Below are 27,623 nucleotides of genomic sequence, written 5' to 3'. Positions count from 1 at the left end.
ATACAACCATTTAGATCACATAACACCTACAGATACAAAGAAAGTAAACTGGAAAAAGAAAACATGGCAAGCACCCGTATCATCTAACACAACCACACATCGATCAAGACGCATCCGACATGTGGCTAAGAAAAGAAATTAACACAACTAATCGAAATATCCATACCCAATACAACAAATATACAGAAGAAAACAGGAGAAAAAATTGAAACATACATCCAAATGGCTGAGGAAGTCAAGGACATGTGGCATCAGGATAAAGTTGACATTATAACAACTATACTATCAACTACAGGAGTCATACCACACAATATCCACCAGTACATCAATGCAATACAGCTACATCCAAACTTATATATACAACTACAGAAATCTGTAATTATTGATACATGTTCAATTACCCGAAAGTTCCTAAATGCAATATAACACATGCCGCACAGTTAAAAGGAAGTGACGCTTGATCAAGGTCCGCGTCACTTTCCATTTTTAACCAGACTTAACGTCTGAGAAAGTAAAGAAACAATAATAATAATAATAATAATAATAATAATAATAATAAACCCCGTGGAGGCTCCGGAAAAGAATAGGCCTCCGGTATGTTCTGCCAGTCGTAAAAGGCGACGAAAAGAACAAACCACTAATAGGGCTAACCCCCCTTTTAGTGTGATTAGTTGGTTCAGGACAGAACTAAAGAAGCCTCGGACAAGAGCCGTCATGGTCGGGGACGACGCTTGAACCCTATGCCCGCCCACAATGGTAACGACACTGCTAGCCAACTGGAAAATGATTTAAATCCAAATACAGGTGTTTTGCAGGATATGCTTCCTAGAAAGAAAACAAAGACAGAGGATGAGATGGTCAGATGAAGTTAATCGACACCTCATGTTCTGTTATCACCAAGCAACAAACCTAGGAACCAACACAACTGGATACAGATCACAAGTATACACAACATTTATTACCAGATACCCAGAATTAAAATTTTTGACAGAACGACGACTAGCTGATCAGATCCGTGTAATAATAAAAAATAACAGGATACCCCAGTCAGAATTAGAAAACATCAAACAACAAGTACAACAAATACTGGAACAAAATAATGTGCAATCAGAAGAAGAAGAAAATACAGTAATGGACTCAAACATCCCAGAGCAAACAAACAAAGAACAACACGCATCAATTAAACAATCAGAGGAAAACGAAATCTTAAGACAGCCACCAGAACAAGCACAAATAGAACACAAAGTGACACACATGTTAGATATAGAAGAAAAATTTCAGCTGACATATATAGAATATAAAGACACAAATACAGACATTAGACCATTCTTGCAAAGACCGCCAAATAACCCACAAGTCGAAACAACAATAAAAACTATCAACACAATCATACAGAACAAAATAAATGAAAACACAACTATGGAAGAGTTACAACTACTGGTTTATATAGGAGCACTCACTACACTAAATATACACACTAGGCAGAGATCAGAACCAACCAACACACAGAAGAAATCCACAAAACCAGCATGGAAACACAGGCTACAGATCAGAATAGAAAAACTGAGAAAGGACATCGGACAGCTAACACAATTTATAAGAAATGAAATGTCAGAAAAAAAACGACAAAGGTTAGGTAAAATCTCACAACAAGAAGCGATAGAGCAATTAGATGAAAAGAAACAGAAATTACAAGCATTGGCCAAACGACTTAGAAGATACAAATAAAGTGAAAATAGAAGGAAACAAAACCAAACATTCAACACAAACCAAAAGAAATTTTACCAGACAATAGATAACACACACATTAAAACAGACAATCCACCAAACATAACAGACATGGAACACTTCTGGAGCAACATATGGTCAAACCCGGTACAACATAACAGGCATGCACGGTGGATACAAGCAGAAACAGACAGACACATACAAGATGATACCACAAATGCCTGAAGTGATAATTTTGCAACATGAAGTCACCCAAACAATTAATTCTACTCACAATTGGAAAGCCCTTGGAAAAGATAAAATAGCAAATTTCTGGCTAAAGAAGTTCACCTCAACACATTCACATCTAACTAAATTATTTAACAGTTACATTGCAGACCCATATACATTCCCTGATACACTTACACATGGAATAACTTATCTGAAACCTAAAGATCAAGCAGACACAGCAAACCCAGCTAAATATCGCCCCATAACATGCCTACCAACAATCTACAAAATATTAACTTCAGTCATTACACAGAAATTAATGACACATACAACACAGAACAAAATTATAAATGAAGAACAAAAAGGCTGTTGCGAAGGAGCACGAGGATGTAAAGAGCAACTGATAATAGATGCAGAGGTGACATATCAAGCTAAAACTAAACAAAGGTCGCTACACTACGCATACATTGATTACCAAAAAGCTTTTGATAGTGTACCCCACTCATGGTTACTACAAATATTGGAAATATACAAAGTAGATCCTAAATTGATACAGTTCCTAAACATAGTAATGAAAAACTGGAAAACCACACTTAATACCCAAACAAATTCAAATAATATCACATCACAACCAATACAGATTAAGCGTGGAATATACCAAGGAGACTTATTAAGTCCTTTCTGGATCTGCCTTGCTCTGAACCCACTATCCAACATGATAAATAATACAAATTATGGATGCAATATTACTGGAGCATACCCACACAAAATCACACATTTGCTATACATGGATGATCTAAAACTACTGGCAGCAACAAATCAACAACTCAACCAATTACTAAAGATAACAGAAGGATTCAGCAATGATATAAGTATGGCTTTTGGAACAGACAAATGTAAGAAAAATAGCATAGTCAAGGGAAAACACACTAAACAAGAAGATTACATACTGGATAACCACAGCGACTGCATAGAAGCGATGGAAAAAACAGATGCCTATAAATATCTAGGATACAGACAAAAAATAGGAATAGATAATACAAATATTAAAGAAGAACTAAAAGAAAAATATAGACAAAGACTAACAAAAATACTGAAAACCGAATTTACAGCAAGAAACAAGACAAAAGCTATAAATAATTATGCTATACCAATATTGACCTACTCATTTGGAGTAGTGAAATGGAGTAACACAGACCTAGAAGCGCTCAATACACTTACACGATCACAATGCCACAAATATAGAATACATCACATACATTCAGCAACAGAAAGATTCACATTAAGCAGAAAGGAAGGAAGAAGGGGATTTCTTGACATAAAAAACCTACATTATGGACAGGTAGACAATTTAAGAAAATTCTTTCTAGAACGAGCAGAAACTAGCAAAATACACAAAGCAATCACTTATATAAATACTTCGGCTACACCACTGCAACTTCATAACCACTTCTACAACCCTTTAGATCACATAACATCAAGAGACACGAAGAAAATAAATTGGAAAAAGAAAACACTACATGGCAAGCACCCGTATCATCTAACACAGCCACACATCGATCAAGACGCATCCGACACATGGCTAAGAAAAGGCAATACATACAGTGAGACGGAAGGATTCATGATTGCAATACAGGATCAAACAATAAACACCAGATATTACAGCAAGCATATTATTAAAGATCCCAATACCACAACAGATAAATGCAGACTTTGCAAACAACAAATAGAAACAGTAGATCACATCACAAGTGGATGTACAATACTAGCAAATACAGAATACCCCAGAAGACATGACAATGTAGCAAAAATAATACATCAACAGCTTGCCTTACAACATAAACTTATAAAACAACACGTTCCCACATACAAGTATGCACCACAAAGTGTACTGGAGAATGATGAATTCAAATTATACTGGAACAGAACCATTATAACAGATAAAACAACACCACATAACAAACCTGACATCATACTCACCAATAAAAAGAAGAAATAAACACAACTAATCGAAATATCCATACCCAATACAATAAATGTACAAAAGAAAACAGGAGAAAAAATTGAAAAATACATCCAACTGGCTGAGGAAGTCAAGGACATGTGACATCAGGATAAAGTTGACATTATACCAATTATACTATCAACTACAGGAGTCATACCACACAATATCCACCAGTACATCAATGCAATACAGCTACATCCAAACTTATATATACAACTACAGAAATCTGTAATTATTGATACATGTTCAATTACCCGAAAGTTCCTAAATGCAATATAACACATACCATACAGTTAAAAGGAAGTCACGCTTGATCAAGGTCCGCGTCACTTTCCATTTTTAACCAGACTTAACGTCTGAGAAAGTAAATAATAATAATAATAATAATAATAATAATAATAATAATAATAATGACTTAAATCTTGAGGAAATAAAGTATTTCCGCTGATGACAGCAGTACTAAACTTACTGACAATTTCTTACAGGGAAAGCAAATGAAACGCTCAAGGAGGATTACCATTAGTGATCATGCCATTAAGTTAAATTCAGCATAAAGAAAACAAGTGCTAGGAATTTCTGTTTGAAGTCACTGTTCAATTTAAAGTAGATTGTACCTCTACACACTTCATAGCAAACATAAAATGTGTATGAACAGCTGCTTATTCTCCATTGAAATGGCATGCGCACACATAGATACTTTAGACAGGATGTTATCAGCACATTATGCCCTTTGTGTTATGTCACGAGCGTCTTTTAGTTACACAGTATTCACATGCATACTCAGTTTTTAACTACAGAATTCTTTTCTGGGAAACAAATGCACAAAATATGAACACAGTTTTCAGACTACAGAAACAGACCATCAGAATAATAACCAAAATAGTAACTAGGCTCACTGTAGATACCTCTTCAAAGTAATGGCGATTCTAGCTACACCACATCAATACATTAACCAATCTGTTGTACATGTCAGAATTACCTTAATAATTACTGCACAAACAGCTGTTTATATGAGGATGGAACTAGATACAGACTGAACTTACATTTGCTACAAAAGAGTACACAAATCTACCAAGGAATAAAACTGTACAATAAGTTACTAAAGAAATCAGAGAGATTACTAAAAGAAATAATAATAATAATAACAATAATTATAATTCAACAAATTTATGAAACTATCGAAGCTGCAAAGAAGTTTGTTTTTATTTGAATGGCAACCACCTTCAGACCTTAGTCCATTGTCAGACCATAGTCATAACTGCTTCCAATATAGTGTATATGCTGGTCACAAAGCTCGTGTGAGTGGCTAAGTGGAAGGTACTATATGCCAGTTCAGCACTGAATATGCTAATATTAGGTCGGTCCATAAACCTTTACCGTTTTGTTTTGCCTGTCGGTATTCCAGTCCCTTCGGCTTTATTTGTCAATTGCTAGTTGTTATTTGTAGTTCAATGTTGCTACTCGAGTTTTCATATTGTCATTTGGGCATAGTAAGTGGAGCTGTGCATGCTAGAGTGGCGAGTGGAGGGACGTGAATATTTCTGACACATCCTACTGTTCAAGTTCATTGGATGGGTAGGGGTGACAGCAGCAGAGGCAGCCGGGAACATTTGCACTCTGTATGGACAGAGCACAGCACGAAAATGTTTTTATTGGTTTATGGAGCATCGTTTCAACGTTACTAACACTCTGTGTTCAGGAAGACTTTAGAGATTTGACGAAGATCGTTTAAACGCATTAATCCACGACAGTGCACATCAGTATACCGAAAAACTGGCAAATGTGATGAACTGCGATCATCCCACCATTGGGTGACATTTGCACCCATGAGTACCACACGCTCTACGGCAATCACAAAAATATAGCAGTGGCCACCGTATGCATCTCTGCTTGCTAGTCATCAATTGACTCGTGAACAACACCGACCATTTCTATCCTGTATCTTTACTGGTGACACGGAATGGTGTCTTTATGATAATATACAACAAAGAAAGGAAGAGCCCAAAGAAAGCAGCAACTACCCTTACAGAGGCCTGCGTGCATCCACAAAAGATAATGTTATGCATCTGGTGGAATGATGACGGAGTGTGTACTACGAATTGCTTCCCCGAGGTGTAACCATCACTGTCGACATTTATTCTCGACAACTGAGATGTCCCGCAGGAACGATCTGAGAATGACAACCGGGAAGAATGAGTGAAGTGACGCTACTCCACGATAACGCCCGCCCACCTGCGTTCTGCTACACTGACAAAAGCACTGTACACGAGTCGGGTTGAGAAGTCATTTCACACTCTCCTTATATTCACCCGATCTCGTGCCCTCAGATTTTCGCCTCTCTCGTTCTCTTTCGAACGACCTTCGAGAAACTTCCTTTCTGGCTGAAAATGCTCTCCGAACGTGGCTCGACAAGTTCTCCGTCTCAAAACCGAGTGATTTCTACAGTTGCAGAATTGAAAAGTTTTCCTAGCATCGGCATACTGTCATAGATAGCGAAGGAGAATATATTATTGACAATTAAAGCCTCTGCTGTGTTTAATAAATTTACAGAAAAACACAAGTTATGTGGCCAGTGTACACACTTTATGGTAGCACTTATGTGGCTGGCTTGATAATGGACTAATGTCCAAAACTGGTCACCATTTAAATAAAAACAAAGTTCTGTGCAAATTGGACAGTTTCATAATTTTACTGAATCACAGTAAGTTGTTGCCTACTGCTGTCCAGCATGCTGTAAGTGAGTAAATAATAATAATAACAAAACACCTCTATCTCGACAACCGACTTTTGCACCATACTGCTTTTTCTTTTTCTTCCTTTCTGGAATACTTTACCACAGAGCTCTACGGTGTATATAACACTAACACCTTACCACCTTTGTGAGCTCAACATCTCACTCTATACAGACGGACGCAGACTCAGTTTTTCAGGGAATCAAACAGAAAGCTTTGGCACACAAAATGCAAACCAAACATTGTCACTAGCGTCCTGTGCTCAGATAGTGTGTGTAGTGTTACATTATGGGAGGAGGATATTAGTGTTTTAACGTCCCGTCGACAACGAGGTCATTAGAGACAGAGCGCAAGCTCGGGTGAGGGAAGGATGGGGAAGGAAATCGGCCGTGCCCTTTCAAAGGAACCATCCCGGCATTTGCCTGAAGCGATTTAGGGAAATCACGGAAAACCTAAATCAGGATGGCCGGAGACGGGATTGAACCGTCGTCCTCCTGAATGCGTACCCAGTGTGCTAACCACGTTACGTTATGACATAATGTGTGTATAGTGTGTGTGCTGACTGGTAATGAGGAATGAATGAACAGTGTAGTACCAGGTTTTTACACCATTAAATAACTACTGATTGATTTTTCTGTTGCTGTTTCTTAGAGCAACTTCATAATTATTACATGAGAGAATTAAAGTTGTGGTTCTATAGTTAGCCGGTAGATTGGTACTGTGGAGCATCTGCAGTTTTCTGCTTTGCATTTATAATATGAAATAATTTCAAAAAAGTATTGTACCCTAGGGATAAAGCAAACGGGTTTTCACTGTAGTTAGAATGGCCTCATATTTGGGAGCGTGGAGCCTCCGGTCTCTGACTCACTATCAGCATGTAGACTTTCTTTGGTTCCCCTGAATTACTTCAGGGAAATTTCAGTACGGTTCCTATGTAACACCACAGCCAGCTACCTCTTCTTTCCCATCCTTGTCACACTACAACTGTTATTATGTAAATACTATTACCTACGGAATTATGTATCTTTTCTTCTTTCGTGCAATACCGTGACATACACAATATCCTCATAAAAGGAATCTACGGATGGATAAAACTTAAAAACGAGTGCAATTTGCTCTAGCAGTGTACATCGCATATATTTGCCCAGACGTGTGCAAGATGACACGCAGCGACCCCGTCACAGTGTTGTCCGATAAATAGATACCATATGAACAAATGTGTTTGTCACATACAAATTTAATGATGTAAAAGTATCTTAATCCACCTGATGATGGTGGCATGAGCAATGAAACACATACCAAAAATGAAAATAAAAGTCACTGAAGCAGTGTGCCAATCTTTTTTTCATTTTTTAATACAAATCGTGAGGCAATACTGACCCTACGACTTATCTTAGAAGAAAGATTAAGGAAAGGCAAACCTACATTCCTAGCATTTGTAGACTTAGAGAAAGCTTTTGACAATGTTGACTGGAATATTCTCTTTCAAATTCTGAAGGTGGCAGGGGTAAAATACAGGGAGCGAACAGCTATTTACAATTTGTACAGAAACCAGATGGCAGTTATGAGAGTCGAGGGGTATGAAAGGGAAGCAGTGGTTGGGAAGGGAGTAAGACAGGGTTGTAGCCTATGCCCGATGTTGTTCAATCTGTATATTCAGCAAGCCGTAAAGGAAATAAAAGAAAAATTCAGAGTAGGTATCGAAATCCGTGAAGAAGAAATAAAAACTTTGATGTTCGCCGATGACAGTGTAATTCTGTCAGAGACAGCAAAGGACTTGGAAGAGCAGTTGAACGGAATGAACAGTGTCTTGAAAGGAGGATATAAGATGAACATCAACAAAAGCAAAACGAGGATAATGGAATGTAGTCGAATTAAGTCGGGTGATGCTGAGGGAATTAGATTAGGAAATGAGACGCTTGAAGTAGTAAAGGAGTTCTGCTATTTGGGGAGCATAATAACTGATGATGGTTGAAGTAGAGAGGATATAAAATGTAGACTGGCAATGGCAAGGAAAGCATTTCTGAAGAAGAGAAATTTGTTAACAGCGAGTATAGATTTTAAGTGTCACGAAGTCGTTTCTGAAAGTATTTGTACGGAGTGTAGCCATGTACGGAAGTGAAACATGGACGATAAATAGTTTGGAAAAGAAGAGAATAGAAGCTTTCGAAATGTGGTGCTACAGAAGAATGCTGAAGATTAGATGGGTAGATCACATAACTAATGAGGAAGTATTGAATAGGATTGGGGAGAAGAGAAGTTTGTGGCACAACTTGACTAGAAGAAGGGATCGGTTGGTAGGACATGTTCTGAGACATCAAGGGATCACCAGTTTAGTAGTGGAGGGCAGCGTGGAGGGTAAAAATCGTAGAGGGAGACCAAGAGATGAATACACTAAGCAGATTCAGAAGGATGTAGGCTGCAGTAGGTACTGGGAGATGAAGAAACTTGCACGGGATAGAGTAGCATGGAGAGCTGCATCAAACTAGTCTCAGGACTGAAGACTACAACAACAATACAAATCTAATCGTTCACAGCCGCTAACGAGCAGTCAGGACTGACGAGATACACAGGCTCCCTAACAAACTTGTGACGCCACACCAGTCAGCTCGTCAGGAATGCTCGGCTTGTGGCAGGGTCCACTGGAATCGGTGTTTAATGGAAAAGGTACAACTAAAGATTTTAATTCTGTCACGTGCTATCAAGAACTTGCACGCATTTAAACACAAGGTCAAGGATTATTCGACCCGTCTGAAAAAGTAACTCTTTTCCCGCCGTAGATGGCTGCCGGCACTCTCGAAACCTGCAGTGACACGTGGTGTGACGTACGCACCACAACCCGTCTTTCTCGTAGGCCTCATACCCGGTCCCCTGTGTACAGCACACACTGACCGACAGAAAAAGTGGAGCACCCAGAAGACGAGGACCGACGTTGGTGAAACTTTGTACACGTACACACGGTCAGTACCTGTGTAAATTATTAGACCTGTAATTTTCGGCGATAAGTACAACAAACGACACAGTGCATTAGTATTTTTTATGTTAACTGTCGTTAACGGGCCCAGTACGGTATACGAGGGGCGCGGACAGCACCAGACGGTGAACGATCGCCGCGGAGGACTACAAGACTGTGCCTACTCACTGTCGGGATAACGGATGACCTCGTCCGGGCACCGTGAGGGGGGATCACGGCACACTGACACCTCCACACGTGCAGCTACCGTCTGAGAACAAATAATGGACGTCCTACAACATTCTGTATCGTACTGCATTATTGGCCGGAGACTAGCTGTAGCCGGCCTAGAGAATTACTGTCCCACATGTAAGCTCTCGTCGAGATGACACGAAAGGTTCCAACTTTGTTCTCGGTACGGACAGAAGCTGAAGCGATGAATTAAAATTTGTGCCACTGCTGGGGCTCGAACCCGGGCCTCCCACTTACTAGGCAGCTGTGCTAACCACTACACCACTGAAGCACTGTGGCTACCACAACTGCACGGACTACGCTAGTCCGATGCCCTCCCTAATACGAGCTTCGATACACATCTCTGGCCCATTTTTCCCCTTCTTCAATCTGTCAGTCCAGGAAACTGTAATTCCATCAGATCGACAAACAGTTGCGTTTTAAAGCGGTGCCGCGACTGGGAACCGCAGAGTGCCGACAAATAGCGTAGCACTGTGTTCGATCGTATTCGCGACACTACGTCCTAAAAGATCAGGAACTTCGACCGAAGAAGAACAAACTGTAGGGGAAATTTTCTTCCCGTTCGCAGAAACAGTCTCCGATCGCACGGGGAGAGAACTGAGAAGAACGGTACTGATAGTGTGTGGAAACTGACGAGAGAGGTGGGTAAATACTGAAACACTGAGAATGAGTGACAGTCACCACAGCGCGAGTATAAAAAAATCCCTCGCAAATGTCGTCAATTGTATGTAGGAACTACAAACAGATCTGACAGCAATTGGGTTAGGGAACACGAGAGCAGCTACTGTGTGGGAAACGTGGGTAAATCTGAAGTAGCAGATCGTGCACCGGGTCCGGGCCACCTACAAATCTGTTGCTCAGATACCACAGTTTTATCAAAATCCAATCACTAATATGACAGGATGTACAGAGAAGCCACAAGAATTCGAAACCATAAAAACAACTCAATGTAACAGAAAAATGACTGAGAACAGAAAAGTTGTAGGGACTGCTAAATAAAGTAAGAAACATCTACTCTTTCCCACTACACGATCCACAACAAATGTTGCAGTGACTCAACAATCTGACGACTCCACAAATTGACTGTAGCTCAGATACGTAGGAACAGTTCGGCTTGCTGGGCTGTTTCAGTTTGAAACTGCTGCCCCACAATGTCTCCAGAATTAGGAGATTAAACATAGGGCACAGAAACACATCTCAGACCAGAGCCTCGTGCCGATAAACAAAAAATTGCTGAGGGTGGAATTACCAGACACAAAAGCTCACATTGTATAATGAAACAGCAGCAATGCACAAACGAAGTTCCAACGGCTGCAAGTACCGCTGTACCTGGTGGAAGTGCCTCGGGATCTGAACCACTACCTGTAATGAATGAAAGAGTCAAATGGTTGGTATAAGTGAGGCAGAGGACAAACTATATCATCATAACAGTTGATGAACTGCAGCTAGACGTGTTTGGAAGAACAGGTCTACAAATGAATCCACGATTACCGACGGTTATAATGACGACAACAGTGATAAATTCGTATGGAATTGCATTGTGGGATAACAAATATTTAAGTAAGAAAACTTTTGTGACAAAAAAGTGTGTTCAGTAAGAATAAAATGTATTGCTCACCCTCAATCGTATTCTACACTCCTGCTTAACGAGTCAGGGATTTTAGCAGCAGCTTTGCAGTACATATTTATTAACATGAACTTCGCTGTTGATAAATCTTTCATAGTTCAGAAGGACAAAAGTCATTCATAATTACAATACTAAAAGAGAAAGCAACCGCCTTTACTCGTCATTAAAATTCACTTTATCTCCGAAAGAGGTTCATAATGCTGCTACCAAAAATCTTTGTTCACTTACCCAAATTCTTAAAGTAACGTGAAAAAGTTCCTTCCAGGCATATCCTCGTATTCTGTAGATGTATTGTTATTCAGAAACTTGCAGCTTATTTAGTATCAAAGTAGCACATACTTATTACTGTTAGCAAACTAAATACACTTTTTTATTGTGTAAAGTTGTCTGGAAAAAATGACCACAAAGTCATATTTAAATGCAAATATTAATATTAATAATAATAATAATAATAATAATAACTACAGAAATATGTAATTATTGATACATGTTCAATTAGCCGAAAGTTCCCAAATGCAATGTAACATATACTGTACAGTTAAAAGGAAGTCACGCTTGATCAAGGTCCGCGTCACTTTCCATTTTTAACCAGACATAATGTCTGAGAAAGGAAAGAAATAATAATAATAATGATAATAATAATAATAATAATAATAATAATAATCGACAATCTGACATTTCTACATCATTACAACATTTCACAACGCATACATTACGTGAATAAGAAACTAACAACTAAGCAGAACATTTCTTATACCATTCAGTATTTGCGGCATCATCTTGCAGGAAGATAACGATTAATTCTCCATGTAAAATGGACTACACTTTTTTCTTCTTATTTGTATCTGGTCTCCGTTATTTCCTACATCTAAAGCCGGTGATCATCAAATGCCATATCGTGCACCTTTCACTTTCATTTCACACTGCAGTTTTCCAATGTCCTTCGTATGGATCACCTTCTAATGAAATTCTGCTATATCTGAATCCAGCCGCATATTTTTTATAGTGTTGGAAATGAAGAAGCAGCATTACCAACCAACCTCAATTTCTGTCCATGATAAGCAATGCAAAAAACATAGATATGAGAGAGACAGACAGAGACACAGAGAGAGAGAGAGAGAGAGAGAGAGAGAGAGAGAGAGAGAGAGAATGCGTGTTAGCATACTATTCCAGTTGACCCTTTTGAACGAAATACACACAACCCAAATGTTTTAAACAACACTAAAAACAATCATATTTTGATCAGACTCCACAGAAGCACAATCTACCACCGGCTATCTCGCTAGCAATTTCTCCCCCAACCGGTCCTCTTTGCCACAGCCAGAAATTCAGGATCTGCCAAACAATTTCAACCAGTATTTCGATCACTACTGTGCTAGTATGATCTGTTAAGTAATAATAAGTGTTGTGTAGTGGAACAGTAGTAGTACTTTTGCATAATGGAACTAATATTCGTAAAGGAATAATTCAAGTTCTGTCTTCCTGTGCTTTTTTTTTTTTAATAAGCTTTAGATTATCCACTAAGGAAGTGTTCAGACTTAAACTACTTGCTACTTACCAAAAATACTTATTATAGGTTGCAAGAATTCAGCCGAGCTGCCACATGTCAACGACTTGCCACCACGTTATTTCGGCATGGAGTCGTCTGGCTGTCTTCAGGAGTGCATTGGTGGAAATGCACCTCTGCTACTTAAAACCACATGGCACACACGTGGTGTACCTGGTTGTCACAGCACACGTGAGGCTACAACACACGCACTTCTGCCGCAAGTCCGCGGACTGCGGCAAAAGCTGACCTCGTCGATACCGGATCGAATGTAAACCAGTGTGAGGTACACGGGGCACAAATATTTCAAATGAGAGGATTCTGTGCAGCACCCAACTGGAAACCACTATGCCTGCTGATAAGATCTCGAAATATGCAAGGGGTTGAGACGTCGAAGGTGGTTTCACAGACTGTCCACACTGTGAGTCCAAACTACAAACGTATTGCCAATGTATCACCAAATTGCTGTCCCTTTCAAAACTCTCAAGTGGATTGCCCGTTCCTCGAAATGTTCCATAAAATGATTCTCTACCGTGGAAGACAAAAGACTCCACACGGCAACATCGCGAGATTGTTAAAAAGTTTGTTGTTAAAGGATGAGCACATCGAGGAGAGTTTGTATTCGTACAAGACTGTTGTGTCGGCCCTAAACCTGATGCCGATGTGATGTAGAGAGGAACTTTCGTAAAAGGGCAACCCTCTCAAAACTCGTTACATCTGCCGATAAAATCAATAGATTTACGAATACGGTACGGACGCTTGCTGTCGATGGATCCGTCTAAAGGAGTATTCGAACAAATCGTAGGTGGCCACTCCACAACTGTTCTCGACAGGTAGTGAAAGCGCATCTCCTTTGTGAATCTTAGGCAGTATGCACAGCCTAGGCAGAACTGAAATGAACTCTCGACGACCTCTTCTGATAAATAGATGGAAGTCAAGTGTCACGACAATTTGTTTTCGTTGGATTTAATTGGATTCTGTTTTCAGGAATACATATTACCTGCTTTCAGGAGTGACACCGACACTTTCTACATTGTACTTGGAAATAAGAATAGTTTTTAAAAAAATTGTTAATTGCATCAAGCAGATACTGAAGATGTATGCTGGCAGCTCTGCTGGTCACCGGGGCAAACAAATGCCTCAGTACGGGAGGACACAGAAGAGAGCAGTGTTTTTTCCAGTCGGATTCGAGCTGCAGAAAACGCGACAGGAATTTCGGCAACTGTGCCGGCCACAAACAGCAGGAAAAACTGGTCGTTGTCGAGAATCAGATGGCCAAATGCAATCACCAGCGAGGCAACTTCTCGAGAAAAACAAGGGACAGTGTTTCATTACACAGCAATTCAGTTCTGCACTGCCTTTACACCTCTTCCATTTGTGTTAACAGCTGACGACACATTTACCCTACGTCAAAGCTCCGAGACCTTTTTTGGCAAGAAACCTGATACCTCAAAAAGCATTTTCAACTAAAGGTTATTAAAGAACAGAATTTTACTGAATGTGCATTTTGCCATTTTAGCAAATAAATGGAAGATTTTGCATTCTCCGATAGCTGTGAGTGTTGAATTAGTTGATTTCAGTACTTAAAACAACAAGTGGCAAACCTTGTAACTATGTGACAATTGTCAATAGTTTCAACTTCGAGGGCAGTGACACGGTACACCTGCACGAGGAACCAAAGGCAGCACAATTGAAAAATTTGCCAGAGACCACTTTGTGCACAGTTTCTGCTCTATATACAAATCGGTACCTCGGCAAGACTATTTTACAGAGTAAAATTTTAAATAGTTGTCCTACCTGGAACACGAAGAGGAAGTTGTTTGTAAATATATGTGAAATAAAAAATAAAACGTCGTTTGACATTTTCATACCAATCAGCTTTATATCTCCCTTCCAGCTCTATTTCTCCCACTCTCCACCAAAAGGGCCACATTAATAGTTAGGCACAGCTCCATCTTTATTACTCGTTTTTTATAGCCTCGGCACCTTTTATCGTAAATAAACGGACATTTTTATACCTCCAGGATTAACAGCTCAGTGTCCACACAATCCACGTCACACATCAACACTGGAACATTCTGGTCAGGTGTGAAAAACTGCCGGTCAGTATTCACTCGAGTAGCCGAACCTGCCGCACAGAAGTGTCGACCGGCCAGTGCGCATTCTGCCGCGTGTGACCCAGAAGGTGCACCACGCCAGCGCAGTGGCGGCGCCAATTCCGGTGCCGACCGGCCACCCTCACTTACGAGCTGCACTTTTATTTCTACCACTCGTTTTCAGCTAAAATGCCACTGGAAAAGTTGCACGCGTGGCCGTATTCTTAAACGGACTCCGATAGCGTCGAGTGGTTCCTCACAGTTACACGGTACGTCAATTAAGTGTGTCCGTATTAGAAGTGCCTGCCACATTTGCCTTTTTGGACAGACCGCAGGCAGAGGCCAGACAGGCTACGGTGGGCGACGCGCAGTGACCAGTTTTCCACTGAAGCGCCAGGCCAGTTTGTTCGTTTCTTCGGAAGGGAATGCCGACACTGTCTGCCGCCTTTCGGCCAGTCGGCGACGACAGAATCGAGGTGTGCGGCTTGCAATCCTTCTCCGCCCATTTTACAGAAAATATTCGGTAAGAAAATTTTGTTCTCACTTTACTTGTCGTTTTATGTGTCAGGTTCGAGATTACGTGCCCGTCATTTTGTTAATGGCTGTAGTTATTGTGACACTTGTGTGGAAGTAAGACACTGTAAAATTCGAGAAAGTTCAAATCAAAAATGGGGGTCCCTACAATTTTGCATTCAGTACATATTTTGTAATCATTACTGCGTACAAAATTTAGATAATGTATTGCAGTTTTCTTTAGACTCGGGTGGAGGTCTCTACCTCCCACCAATCTAGAGACAACCGATCCGATGTAGCACAGTCATTTGCGGTCGTGCCACGCCAGTGACAAAGCCCGAACGAAACATCCGCAACATTCTTCATATTTCGTAAACAGTTTGAGATAGGAGAGTATTTTGCCATACAGTTATTATGCAAAACTTATTATTTACTGTGTCATTCCACTAACTATGGACTTTTTCGGTGAAAGAACGTAATTTGAAGAGGGTCACCTATAGACGGCAAAATGAAAAATGTTACGGGTTCGGAACAGCATATGTAAATACACTACACGATTGTTTTGTATTGAAGATGTGCTTTTTCACAAGATACTAATGTTACTATTCCTCAGTTCCTCACTTAATAAACTTAATATGCCACCGTTTCAGAATTCTCTCACAACTGCATCCGTACGACACGTCAGTGAGGTGAGACACTGTAAACTCTGTTACAGTTTGCTAAAAGAAACAAACTTTAAAATGGAGACCAGAAAAATGTGTAAGTTTTACTCAAAAATCGCCACTCGTGACGCTCATCTGAAAGTTACAAATTAACACGCTAACCGAAAATAAACTGCTACATTTTTGGAACTGTTTTGAGGTACTGACCAAAGTAGAGGTGACGGACCTTTTCGAACGGTCACCGTACAAGTGTGTGTGTGGAGGGGACCCACCTGACAGTTCAGAATGGCGCTTCCCCTCCGGTGCTCGGCAGCTCTCTCACGTCGCCTTCCCGCGACCCCCGTCCCTACCGCTCTCTCCGAGCGTGCCCTGCCACCTGTTTCATCTACCTGCCACGGTATTCTGTGGACAATGTGTACAGTGTCAGGTGGACAATTGTGAAAGATCAGTTCTGTCGTCTCCACCATTCCCCACACAGATCCTCTCGATAGTGACCGGCGGAGACACCCCAGACGAGAGGTTACACAGCAGCACGCATTCCTAATGCGGCAACACTCCACCGACGGACCTCTCGGGGATGCGGCGGCACACACTGCGACCCGACGAGTGCGAGCCATCTCGTGGTTCCGAGTTCGGAACTCCGTAAAATGTTATCTCGTTACTAATTCGAACGATGAACCATTTTGATGCTTCAGTTTATACGGACTTTTCCTCACTTTTTTTGAGAGGAATCTGTCCTATATAGGGAACAATTGCCTTTTCTGATTCGATTTGCACAATATTTTTCTCATTTGGGCAATAGGTACTTCAGATCCTCAATAGTGACCCACTGCAATCTAATATCCGTGACCTTGGGCAAAAAAAATAATGAAACATGTTGTAAAACATTGAGAATAAAATTTATTTTTTTCTTTTTACCCAGATATTTGACAACCATATTTTTCTTATACATATAAACTCTACTTCACACACATAAATATTTCTTTCAGCTCTGAATCCTAGCCTAAGAACAGCTACTTGTATATGAAAGACATAACACTGAACACCATATGAACAGTTTTTAAAGCATAATTCACACCTAAAAAGTCTGAAACAGTAGGAAGGAGTTGGCAGACAGTGACAGGAAGACAAAATGCAAAGAGGCAGCTGCAGCTCTAGGAAGGGAAACATACACCTGGGGCCGGTGTGCATTGCCGGAAGGGAGCAGCCACCGGCCGTACGGAATGTGCGGGGAGGGCAGAGGGCAGAGGGCAGCAAGACGCTGCAGCCTTACATTTAAGTAACAAGATGTGGAAGGTGCAACTCTTCGTACCAACTGTGATGCACAATTCCCCAACAGCCCCACTTCTATCCCCAACGCTACAACTACAACCACCTTTCCACTGTAGGCACTAGATTCTTTTCCCGCACCAAATAGACTTTTGACTCTATACAAATACCTGTAATCTCTTTTTACTGAGCAACTGGCGAGCCGCTTCATTAATCGCCGAGAGACGGGCAAAACGTTTGGTTTCTTAACTGATCTACTATATTTTTTTCTGCAACAGCAGCAGATCTGTACAAGACAAATTCAGTGATGTAAGTATTTTGTAAGCCTAACGAGAAGTTACGAAATAAAAATACACAGAATATGGACATTTTGTTGTTGTTGTTGTTGTTGGAATGGTGAACAACCTGGAAGTTTACTCCACTGTGCACAGAGGCAAACATTACGTGATGCTTATGTCGCTCTTGACAAAAACGTGCACCGTTGAGACACCAGGATATAAATAACGCTAAATGTCTTTCTCAGTTCACTAAAACTACAAGCACTAGTTTTCGTGAAGTGTGGGATCAACTTCCAGGTGGTGTGGCATACAAACAGCTGCAAAAACAGCTCAGAAGTCCCATAATAGTGTTCCTTACTCTGAAATGTCTCGCTAGTCCCATAAAAGACTTACGTCTCGTGCAGAAGCACTATTCCCGCACAAAAGGATACAGCAGTCCCACAAATAAAAGAGGTGTTACCAAAGTTGCGATACTTAGTTGGTCTTCATTTTGTGAGCCACCACTTACAGTTCCTCCAGGTGAAAAGACACTACTAATTTTTTTATCAACGAACTAAAAGTTGCCCAAGGTGAAAAAGATAAGACACCTCACCCCCATTATAAGTGAAAACAGCTAAGAAAAAACACTCTACTGGTAAGAAATAAAGAAAAACCTCGGTCATAATTAGAATTGTTGAGTGAAAGGTCCACTGACAGGCTATAATGCAACAAACAGAAGTACAAATTCGAAGTTTTATTGCACCTTTTTACAGACTTCTACCTGTCATTACCATTAATTGAAACTGTTAAAACTCTGAAGAAAATACAGAATATTGAAAAACCCTAACTGTGATAAAGGTAGAAATGTAGGCCACTTTTGCCAAATAATGGAAATAAGGGAATGCTCCGGCATCTTCCATTTTCTCTCTCGAAAAAAATTGCCATTAAATGTTAGAAGGTTTCCCGTTACTATTAAACACAAAACATTTAAAATCAATAAATAGAATTGTCGGTGGTAGCCAAATACGTCGGGTCGAGGTCCTGTAATCGCAAAGTAGCCGGTTCGAATCTCGGTAGCAGAAATTTACTCTATTTAAATTATATATTAATTAACAAACAGAAACGCTAATTAAAAAATACTGAATCATCGTTTCTTTCGTAAAGCAACATAACAGAGCTGTTTACCACACCGTCCCGCAGGGCACGGATAGGATACCCAGCGGGCCTATCCCTGCTGTGCGCGCACGGCACCTCTCACTCGTACGAGGAGACTTTAAATTATATAAATACGACACTTCGAGGAAAGCAGCGACAGATTATTAATCTGTGTGCGATAAAGATAATGCATTTGTGGAGAGATCACATCTATGTCAAAGCCAGTTCAGTAATGGAGACACATCTTTTCTTTTAAATGCGTTGCATCTTCACACTCACCTCCAGGAATGTATTAACCGTTTATCGACAAAACGCCATCGCCTCTCGTGGCGTCTCCCCTACAGAAATTTCGTGACAGCGAGTAGCTTTGTACAGGCAACGAGTAAAGCCTCAGCTGCAACAGGTGGTCTGGCGTGTGCCAGCCGGCAGCTTCACTCGAGAAGTGTCACTACCGCACAGGCGACAAAATACTGAGTACGATGTTGTAAAATTAAATGCAACATTTGAATTTTACTGAATGGAACAAAACTTCGTGCTACATCTCCGTATGATGATAGCTGACAGTAGTGTAAACTTCAGTCTAAAGTATGTCACACTTTAAGAGAGATGAAAAATAACTAGAATGCAGTATTTAAAGCTTACATGAACCAGTAACTTCTTGTCAAGCACATAAGTGTCAGCTAACTAACTGTAAAGGACTTTGATAGTATATCTATCTTTTCAGCAATAAGAAACATGGTTTTATGTAAAACACTATTTTCAGTGGTATTATGTTTCTCTCTCTTTTCTTTTCTTTTCTTTTTTTTAAAATAATGTCAGTTGCATTTATCTTATTATTTGGATGAAGATAGCACGTGTGTGCTGAGTGTGTAACATATGAATATTTGTAATAGTGAAGCAACTGAGTGAACGGAATTGTGAGGACACAGGTCTGTGTTGTCTTTGTGAGTCATATACAACCTGGGAACTTTTGTGCTGTAAAAGGCACGAGATACAGGGTAGCGAGGATCAGAACTGTAAGGCGATTGGCTACGACGGGACCAGAGTGCACCCTCGCGTGCATTTTGTACGGCAAGAGACTGCAAAATGAAAACTCGGCGAGTTCGTGCGTCAATAATATTTGCACACCTAATTCTTTGTAAAATACAGAACTCTGAAAATGAATTAATCGGGAACTGTAGCCTGGCACAATAAACACATTTTCTAAAGAGTTCATGGTGTTTATCTAAAGCGTTATGCCCTGTCTGCATAAATAACATTTTTAACTACAATGTGAAGCTTTCAGACTAGGATATTTAAGTGATCACAAATTTTAGTGAATAACATACAAATGACATTTCACTACAAATACTGCTACCACTTACAAGGGAGACCCTGACAATTTTTAGAGCACCACAATTGTAAAAACAAATGAAATTTGTTTGTATCTGACAGCTACTTTCTAACGTTGCGCGAGTTGATCGAAATGTAGTCTGGTCGATTCACTCTAACAGTATGTTATTTATTATCATTTAAAGATTCTGTGTGCAATGAAACACGAATGCAACTAGGGAATATTACTGGGCTACAATTTCTCAAGATTTTAAAATCATCAGTAACGCCTAAACAATGTGTAGATCAACTAAGAAACGCACCTGGCAAACTGGCCCCAATTAAGGCAACCATTTATACTTGGCACAGCAAATTAAAAGAAGAAGAAGAACAAGAACAAGGAGAAGAGATATTTCTTTCTTTCTTCTTTTTTTTTTTTTTTCGGTGACGAATTTCGAGACAGACGACCAGGAAGTGTCATTACTGACAAAAATTCTGCTGCAGTTTGAGCAATGTTCAAAGGAGACCGACAGACATCCGATGAACTTACTAGAGCAATACTGAGTAGTGGCACGAATCAAATCCAAAACTGTGTAAATATTGCACGCCAGCAAATACACTGGTGATGAATCTTGGATTCACTGTTAAGATCCTGGGGAAAAAAAGAAAATGGTCACGCCAGCTCAGTAGTATAGAATTAAAAGACAGGTGTACCGTTACGGCCGATTGGTACAAATATATGTCCAGGGTAAATTTTTGAGAGAGCTAGTAAGGGGAAAAATGCATGAAGAAGAAGGAGGAGGACAAGAAGTAAAAGAAAATCCAGCATGGCAGTGCAGCAACACATACAGCAAAACTAACAACTGAGTATCTGCTTGCCTAAAAATCAGCACCACAGGTCCTCCAACGTACAACCCTGACCTAGGACCTCGTGATTTCTTTTATTTACCAAAAATTGAAGATAAAATGTGTGGAATCACTTTTACATCACCAGACAAAGCAGCAGAACATTATAAAACACCGGGTTCTGACGTGTCGGACATCACTGCTCCGAGTACCAGTTTCAACAAACGCAAAAATCTATTCTCGTTTAAAGGGAAGTATTTTCAAAAAAATAGAATTGCTTGATTTTTTTTTAATAACTAATCCTTTTCCAATTTTCTAAAACCTTTCAATGACCTCCTCCCCACAGCCTCGACCCGGAATTGTTGCAACCTCCACTAAACTCTTTTTTAGAAAAATCTTAACTCAATTTGAGGGTCGCCTCCCTCTGCCCGGGCTACACAGGAGGTCGGGAAACGGTACCGCGTCGTGCCGGACGTCGGACGACCGAGCGGGGTGTACGGGGGTCGGGGGAAGGACGGGAGGGCGGCAGGGGAGGGGAGTGGCAAGTCACGCCGTGCCGACGCGGGGGCGTGCTGCCCCACTCACCGCAGGCCGCGTGGGGCCGGCTGCGCCTGCACCTGCGCCTGCGGTCTCCTGGGCTGCGGGCCCGGGCCCACCATGAAGGGCGGCCGCCAGGGGTAGCCGGCCCTCGCCAGGGGGTGTATGCCCACCCCGCCACCCTCGTCGTTCTCGTCCTCACCCGCTGCCGGCTCCTTCAACAGAGAAACGGAAAACACTTAGTTACCTCGTGTGGCTATATGGCTGAAATCACACACACAGAGACACACACACACAGAGAGAGAGAGAGAGAGAGAGAGAGAGAGAGAGAGAGAGAGAGATAGAGCGGAAAAACCTTGAAATGTTAATTCTGTAGGCTTACAGTTTTGAGGCACACATAACGTGACAGTATGCCACACAAGTGATTCAGCAGTGAGACTGCACGTGTGTCGTCCCACTCGCAAAACTGCATCTGCTTATTTTGACAATATTACAAAAAGGATAGATTGCTACTCACCGTACAGAGGAGATGTAGAGTTGCAAACGTGCACAACAGAAAGACTGCTAGACAAGTAAGCTTTTGGCCAGTTTTGTACACACAGGGTGGGGAAAAGTGATCTGGGTGGGTGATGGTGGTGAGGGGTTCAGAAGGAAGCTGGGGGAGGGGGGGGGGGGGAGGAGGCCCCCCCACCCCCTCCTCATCCCCCACACACAGATTGTGTGTGTACGTCGACTAACTCAGAAGGAGGCCTTGCGGCCAAAAGATCACTCGTCTCGCCATCTTTTCGTCGCGCACATTTACGATTCGACGTCTTCTCTGTACGGTGAGTAGCAATCTCTCCTTTTCACGGTATTCTCATTATTACATCCTGGATTTTCCACTGCTGTATATTTTGTTAACAACATGGTTTAAAATTTAATCACAGTTTGCTCTTCATTAAAATCTTTCACTACATTCCCGAAGGAGATGGCAGGGTGCAGTAAGGCATTCGCTGTTAATGCCCTCACAATGACACAGTATGTAACGCTGGTGAATCTTGTGAGGGTAAACAATTTCTCCAGCATTTTCCCACAAGCATTAGAGGAACAAAGTTTTCTGTACCCTGAGACTTAAGGGAAACATTTAATTATAAGATCTGTAAGATCACCAGTGGTAGAAGGACGTCCCATTACGTACAATGCTGGGGTGCTTGCCAATATCGGAGAGCCCTGGCAGTGGTGACAAAATGCAAGGGAACAATGAATTGAAGTTTGCATCGGGGAGGACACTCGGCTCAGGTAGTTTGTGCAGCAACGGTGACTGTAGTACTGCAGTGGTGTAACGGTTAGCATTTCTGCCTAACAGGCGGGAAGACCCGGGTTCGAGTACCGGCCACAGCACAAATTTTAATTCATTTCGTCTGCTTCGATTGTGACGGTACATAATAAATAAAGAGACTTAAATGTCTCAGGGAAACATTTAATTATAAGACTAACGTCTACATTTGATGTTAATAAATTCCTCGTATTCAGAAACATTTTCCTCACTATCGCCATTCCACATTTTGTACCCTCTCTACTTCGAGCGACGTTAGTTATTTTGCTCCCCAAACAGCAAAACTCCTCAACATCGCCAGATTTAATTTGCCTACATTCCATTATTCTCATGTTGCTTTTGTTGTTCATCTTAAATCCTTCTTTCGAGACAATGTCCATTCTGTTCAACTGCTCTTCCAACTACTTTGCCGTCTCTGACAGAATTACAATGTCATCAGCGAACCTCAAATTTTTATTTCTTCTCCACGGATTTTAATTTCTACTCCAAATTTTTCTTTTGTGTCGTTTACTGATTTCTCAATATATGGATTGAATACTACTGTGCTCAATCACTGGCTTCCGCAGAATAAAGAAAAGAAGTCTAAGATTTCTGTATCCACAGTCCACTGAGCAACTGACGAGCAAACAGAATAATCCAGAATGAGATTTTCACTCTGCAGCAGAGTGTGCACTGATATGTAACTTCCTGGCAGATTAAAACTGTGTGCTGGACCGAGACTCGAACTCGGGACCTTTGCCTTTTGCGGGCAAGTGCTCTACCGACTGAGCTACCCAAGTACGACTCACGCCCCATCTTCACAGCTTTAATTCCGCCAGTACCTGGTCTCCTACCTTCCAAACTTTACAGAAGCTCTCCTGTGAACCTTGCAGAACTAGCACTCCTGAAAGAAAGGATATTGCAGAGACATGGCTTAGCCACGGCCTGGGGGATGTTTCCAGAATGAAATTTTCACTCTACAGCTGAGTGTGCGCTGATATGAAACTTCCTGGAGGATTAAAACTGTGTGCGAGACCGAGACTCGAACTCGAGACCTTTGCCTTTCGGTGGAGCACTTGCCTGCGAAAGGCAAAGGTCCGGAGTTCGAGTCTCGGTCTGGCACACAGTTTTAATCTGCCAGGAAGTTTCAGTGTCCATTCTGTTCAACTGCTCTTCCAACTACTTTGCTGTCTCTGACACAATTACAATGTCATCAGCAAACCTCAATTCCTTCTCCACAGATTAATTTCTACTCCAAATTTTTCTTTGGTGTCGTTTACTGATTCCTCAATATACGGATTGAATAATACTGTGCTCAATCACCGGCTTCCACACATACGGCAGAATAAAGAAAAGAAGTCTGAGATTTCTGTATTCACAGTCCACTGAGCAACTGACGAGAAAACAGAATAATATTTTTAGTAGTACACGGTTGAAATAAATCTTAACTCTGAAATAAGCAACAGGCAACACTAAAAGTGCCACGCCCGAAGGCTTTCGGAGCAGTGTGCCGCAGGACGGAGGTGGGAACAGAGTGAAAGGAAAGCAGCGGCGGTGCCGGGCCGGGCTCACCTCCCTCTGCAGGACGTAGCCGTGCGGGGCGGGCACGACGCCCTGCGGCACGTCGTAGTGGCGGCCCGCCTCCGCCTCCGCTTCCGCCGCCTCCTCCCGCTCGCGGGCCCCGCCCCCGTCCTTCTGCCGCTCCCCATCCTTCTGCTGGGGCGGTGCCGGCCCCACGGCGTGGTCCGCCGGCCCCAGCGGGGGCGCCGCCCCCACGTTTGTCCCCTCGTCCGGCGGCGCTGCCAGTGCCGGCCCCTGTCCGATATCGACAACTCTGTCACACCGGTCCGTTACTACGAGCATCTTTCGAAAAGTACTCGTGAGCTGAATTTATCCTGAGCACTCACAGAAAATTAAATAAGAACATAAATATATTGGTGATTACGAGGCTGACTTCTGGAAGGCTGTTTTTGCCCAGAGCATGTTTCAACCCGTAAAACAGCAGCATCTACAAGACTACTGGTAGGTATGACTGTGTGGGTGTATTCCTCAATTTTAAAAAAGTGTACTACTCTGTCGACTGTGAGTCATAACTGAATGTCCCAGAACAATCTGAAGTGGACAACAAGCCAGAAATCTGATTCGGCAGACCGGCCGACACACTACGAAAAATGAAATTGGTCGGCGAGATCTCCGACCACTTCGAAGTAAAGACTGGCGACGGATGAGGTGATTGACCGTCCCCACTCCTTTTTAACTGTGTCTCGGAGAACGGAGGAGGACACTCGGCCGAAAAAAGAGGAATGGTGACCAGTTCGTACTAGGGCTGTAAATTGATAGCTTAGCCTATGTGGATGACAGCCATTTTGGCAACAATATTAACTCGTCAATCGTAAAGACTGATCGACTGGTCGAGAAAGTAAGATTACAGGTCTCATTTCGGAAGACAAAAGTCAATGACAGACCAAAATGGATTATTTTAAATGGAGGGAAGATTAAGCATGCGAAGAAATTTAGATATATGTGTGTGAGGTAATCCAACAGAATGGCTAAGAACAGGACGCTAAGCTATCAACCATTGGATCTGGAAAATGGGCTGAGCATATCAACCGATGAACAAATTCCTTAATAAGAAGTGGCTGAGCATTGGACACTGTGGTACAATTGTCGGACCAGAAGGATTACACGCTTCAGAAACTTTGACTCTAAATACGTGGGAACTAGTTGATATGCTAGACAGAAGAGCACACAGGATATTAAGGAAAATTTTAGCCAAGAGATGGATTTACTGGGCACATACACTGAGGTGACAAAAGTCAGGGGATACCTCCCAATAAACTTCCAGATCTTCTTTTGTCTGGCGTAATACTCTCAAAGTGGTGTGCAATCGACAAGTCACCGAAAGCCCTGTGCAGAAAATTGAGCCGTCCTGTCTCTTAGCAATCCACAATTGCAGAAGTGTTACTGGTGCAGGATTTTGTAAAAGAACTGACCTCTCGATCGTCCCTTCACGTTCGACGGGATTCACGTCCACCGATACGGATGGCCAAATCATTCACTCAAATTGTCCACAATGTTCTTTGTATCAATCTTTAACAATTGTGACCTGGTGACAACGGACTGAAATCCAAAAAAATTCCACTGTTGTTAGGAATACGAACTTCATGAATGGCTGCAAATAATAGTCAAATACAACCATCTCCAGCCAATGATTGGTTGACTCGGACCAGAGGACACAGTCCATTCCGTGTAAACACAACCCACACCGTTAAGGAGCCACCACCAAGTTACAAAGTGCCTCATTGACAACCCATTTCCACGGCTTCGAGGTGTCTGCGCCACACACTGACCCTCACATCAACTCTTATCGACTGAAATCGGCACTCGTCTGACCGGGCCACGGTTTTCCAGTCGTCTACGATCCAACCAATACGGTCACGTGCCCGGGAGAGGCACAACAGTTTGCGTCGCGCTGTTAGCAAAGGCACTTGGGCCGCTCGTCTGCTGCTACTACCCATTAACAATAAATTTTGTCGTACTGTTCTGACGGATACATTCGTCATATTTCCACATTGATATCTGTCTTATTTGACGCAGTGTTGCTTGTCTGTGAGCACTGATAACTCTACAGAAATGTTGCTATTCTCAGTCATAACACGAAGACCGTCGGCTACTGTTCTGTCTGTGGTGAGAGTCGATGCCTGAAATTTCGTATTGTCACTCTGTATCCCAGAATACGGAATTTTCTGACAATTTCCGAAACAGAATGACCCACGCGTCAAAGTTCGACTATCGTTCCACTTTCGAAGTCTGTTAATGCAGTCGTAATATCATCGGAAGCCTTTTCACACGAATCACCTGAAAATAAATGAAGCTTCCACCGATGCACTGCCCTTTTGTACTTTACGTATGCAACACTACCACCGTCTATATACTTGTATATCGATATCCCACGACTTTTATCATCACAGTGAACGTTATAAGGTAAGGTGTGGAAATCTAAGAAAGACCGAGCCTGTGACACTAACTGATTACACAGAAAAAGTAGTTTTAAGGGACATCTTCTGAATGTCTGACGGTCGCCTAACAAAGAAAATCTAGAACTTCACATGGGCTAAGGTGAAAAGATAGGGATGTTTCCATGAATGTGAAAAAGATCTTATAGTAGTCAGTACCACAAAGGAAAAAAATCATGAATATGGATGAATTTAGACAAATGGTGGAAACTGATGTTGTTTTAAACTGGGATAAGAACTCAACATTTCGATGAAGTTGGGCTCTGTCAGAGGACCTGAAGAAGACACAGGGTGATGGCTCAGGAGAAACTGGCAGGACAGCAAATCTGGCAGGCACGCAATAGCTAAAAATGAAAAACAATATTCACTGTTAACAGTTAATCCACAGTGACTCAGTTCAAATGTAAACAAATAAATAAATAAATAAGAAACAACAGAAGCTGAGGAATGTCGTGACAAAAATAATCTGCTGCTTGAATAAAATAAATTATTTTCTGTAGACAGTGAAACACAAGTTCAATGTATTGTAAGAGTGTCACCATTTAACAACCAAAAGCCACTGCAATAATATTTATTCACAGCCAGCCAGTTCAGTCTGGTCGAATTTGACAGTC

The 27,623-nt window shown here is 41.6% G+C and overlaps 1 protein-coding gene across 1 annotated transcript in view; it reads right to left on the bottom strand.

Annotated features, from left to right (window-relative positions):
• The window catches only part of LOC124553551 (zinc finger and BTB domain-containing protein 47-like), a 71,243-nt gene that overhangs the window by 18,965 nt on the left and 24,655 nt on the right, over positions 1 to 27,623 (bottom strand). Inside the window, exons 3-4 of the mRNA XM_047127398.1 lie at positions 24,566 to 24,808; positions 21,748 to 21,914 (exon numbers count right to left, since the gene is read on the bottom strand). Of these exons, the coding sequence (XP_046983354.1) occupies positions 21,748 to 21,914; positions 24,566 to 24,808 (410 nt within the window). The remainder of the gene's footprint in view (positions 1 to 21,747; positions 21,915 to 24,565; positions 24,809 to 27,623) is intronic.

Source organism: Schistocerca americana, chromosome 11 (assembly GCF_021461395.2).
Source record: "Schistocerca americana isolate TAMUIC-IGC-003095 chromosome 11, iqSchAmer2.1, whole genome shotgun sequence".
Classification (NCBI taxonomy): Eukaryota; Metazoa; Arthropoda; class Insecta; order Orthoptera; family Acrididae; genus Schistocerca; species Schistocerca americana.
Note: the sequence above shows the minus strand (reverse complement) of the source record. Positions and strands in the feature narration are given on the sequence as shown.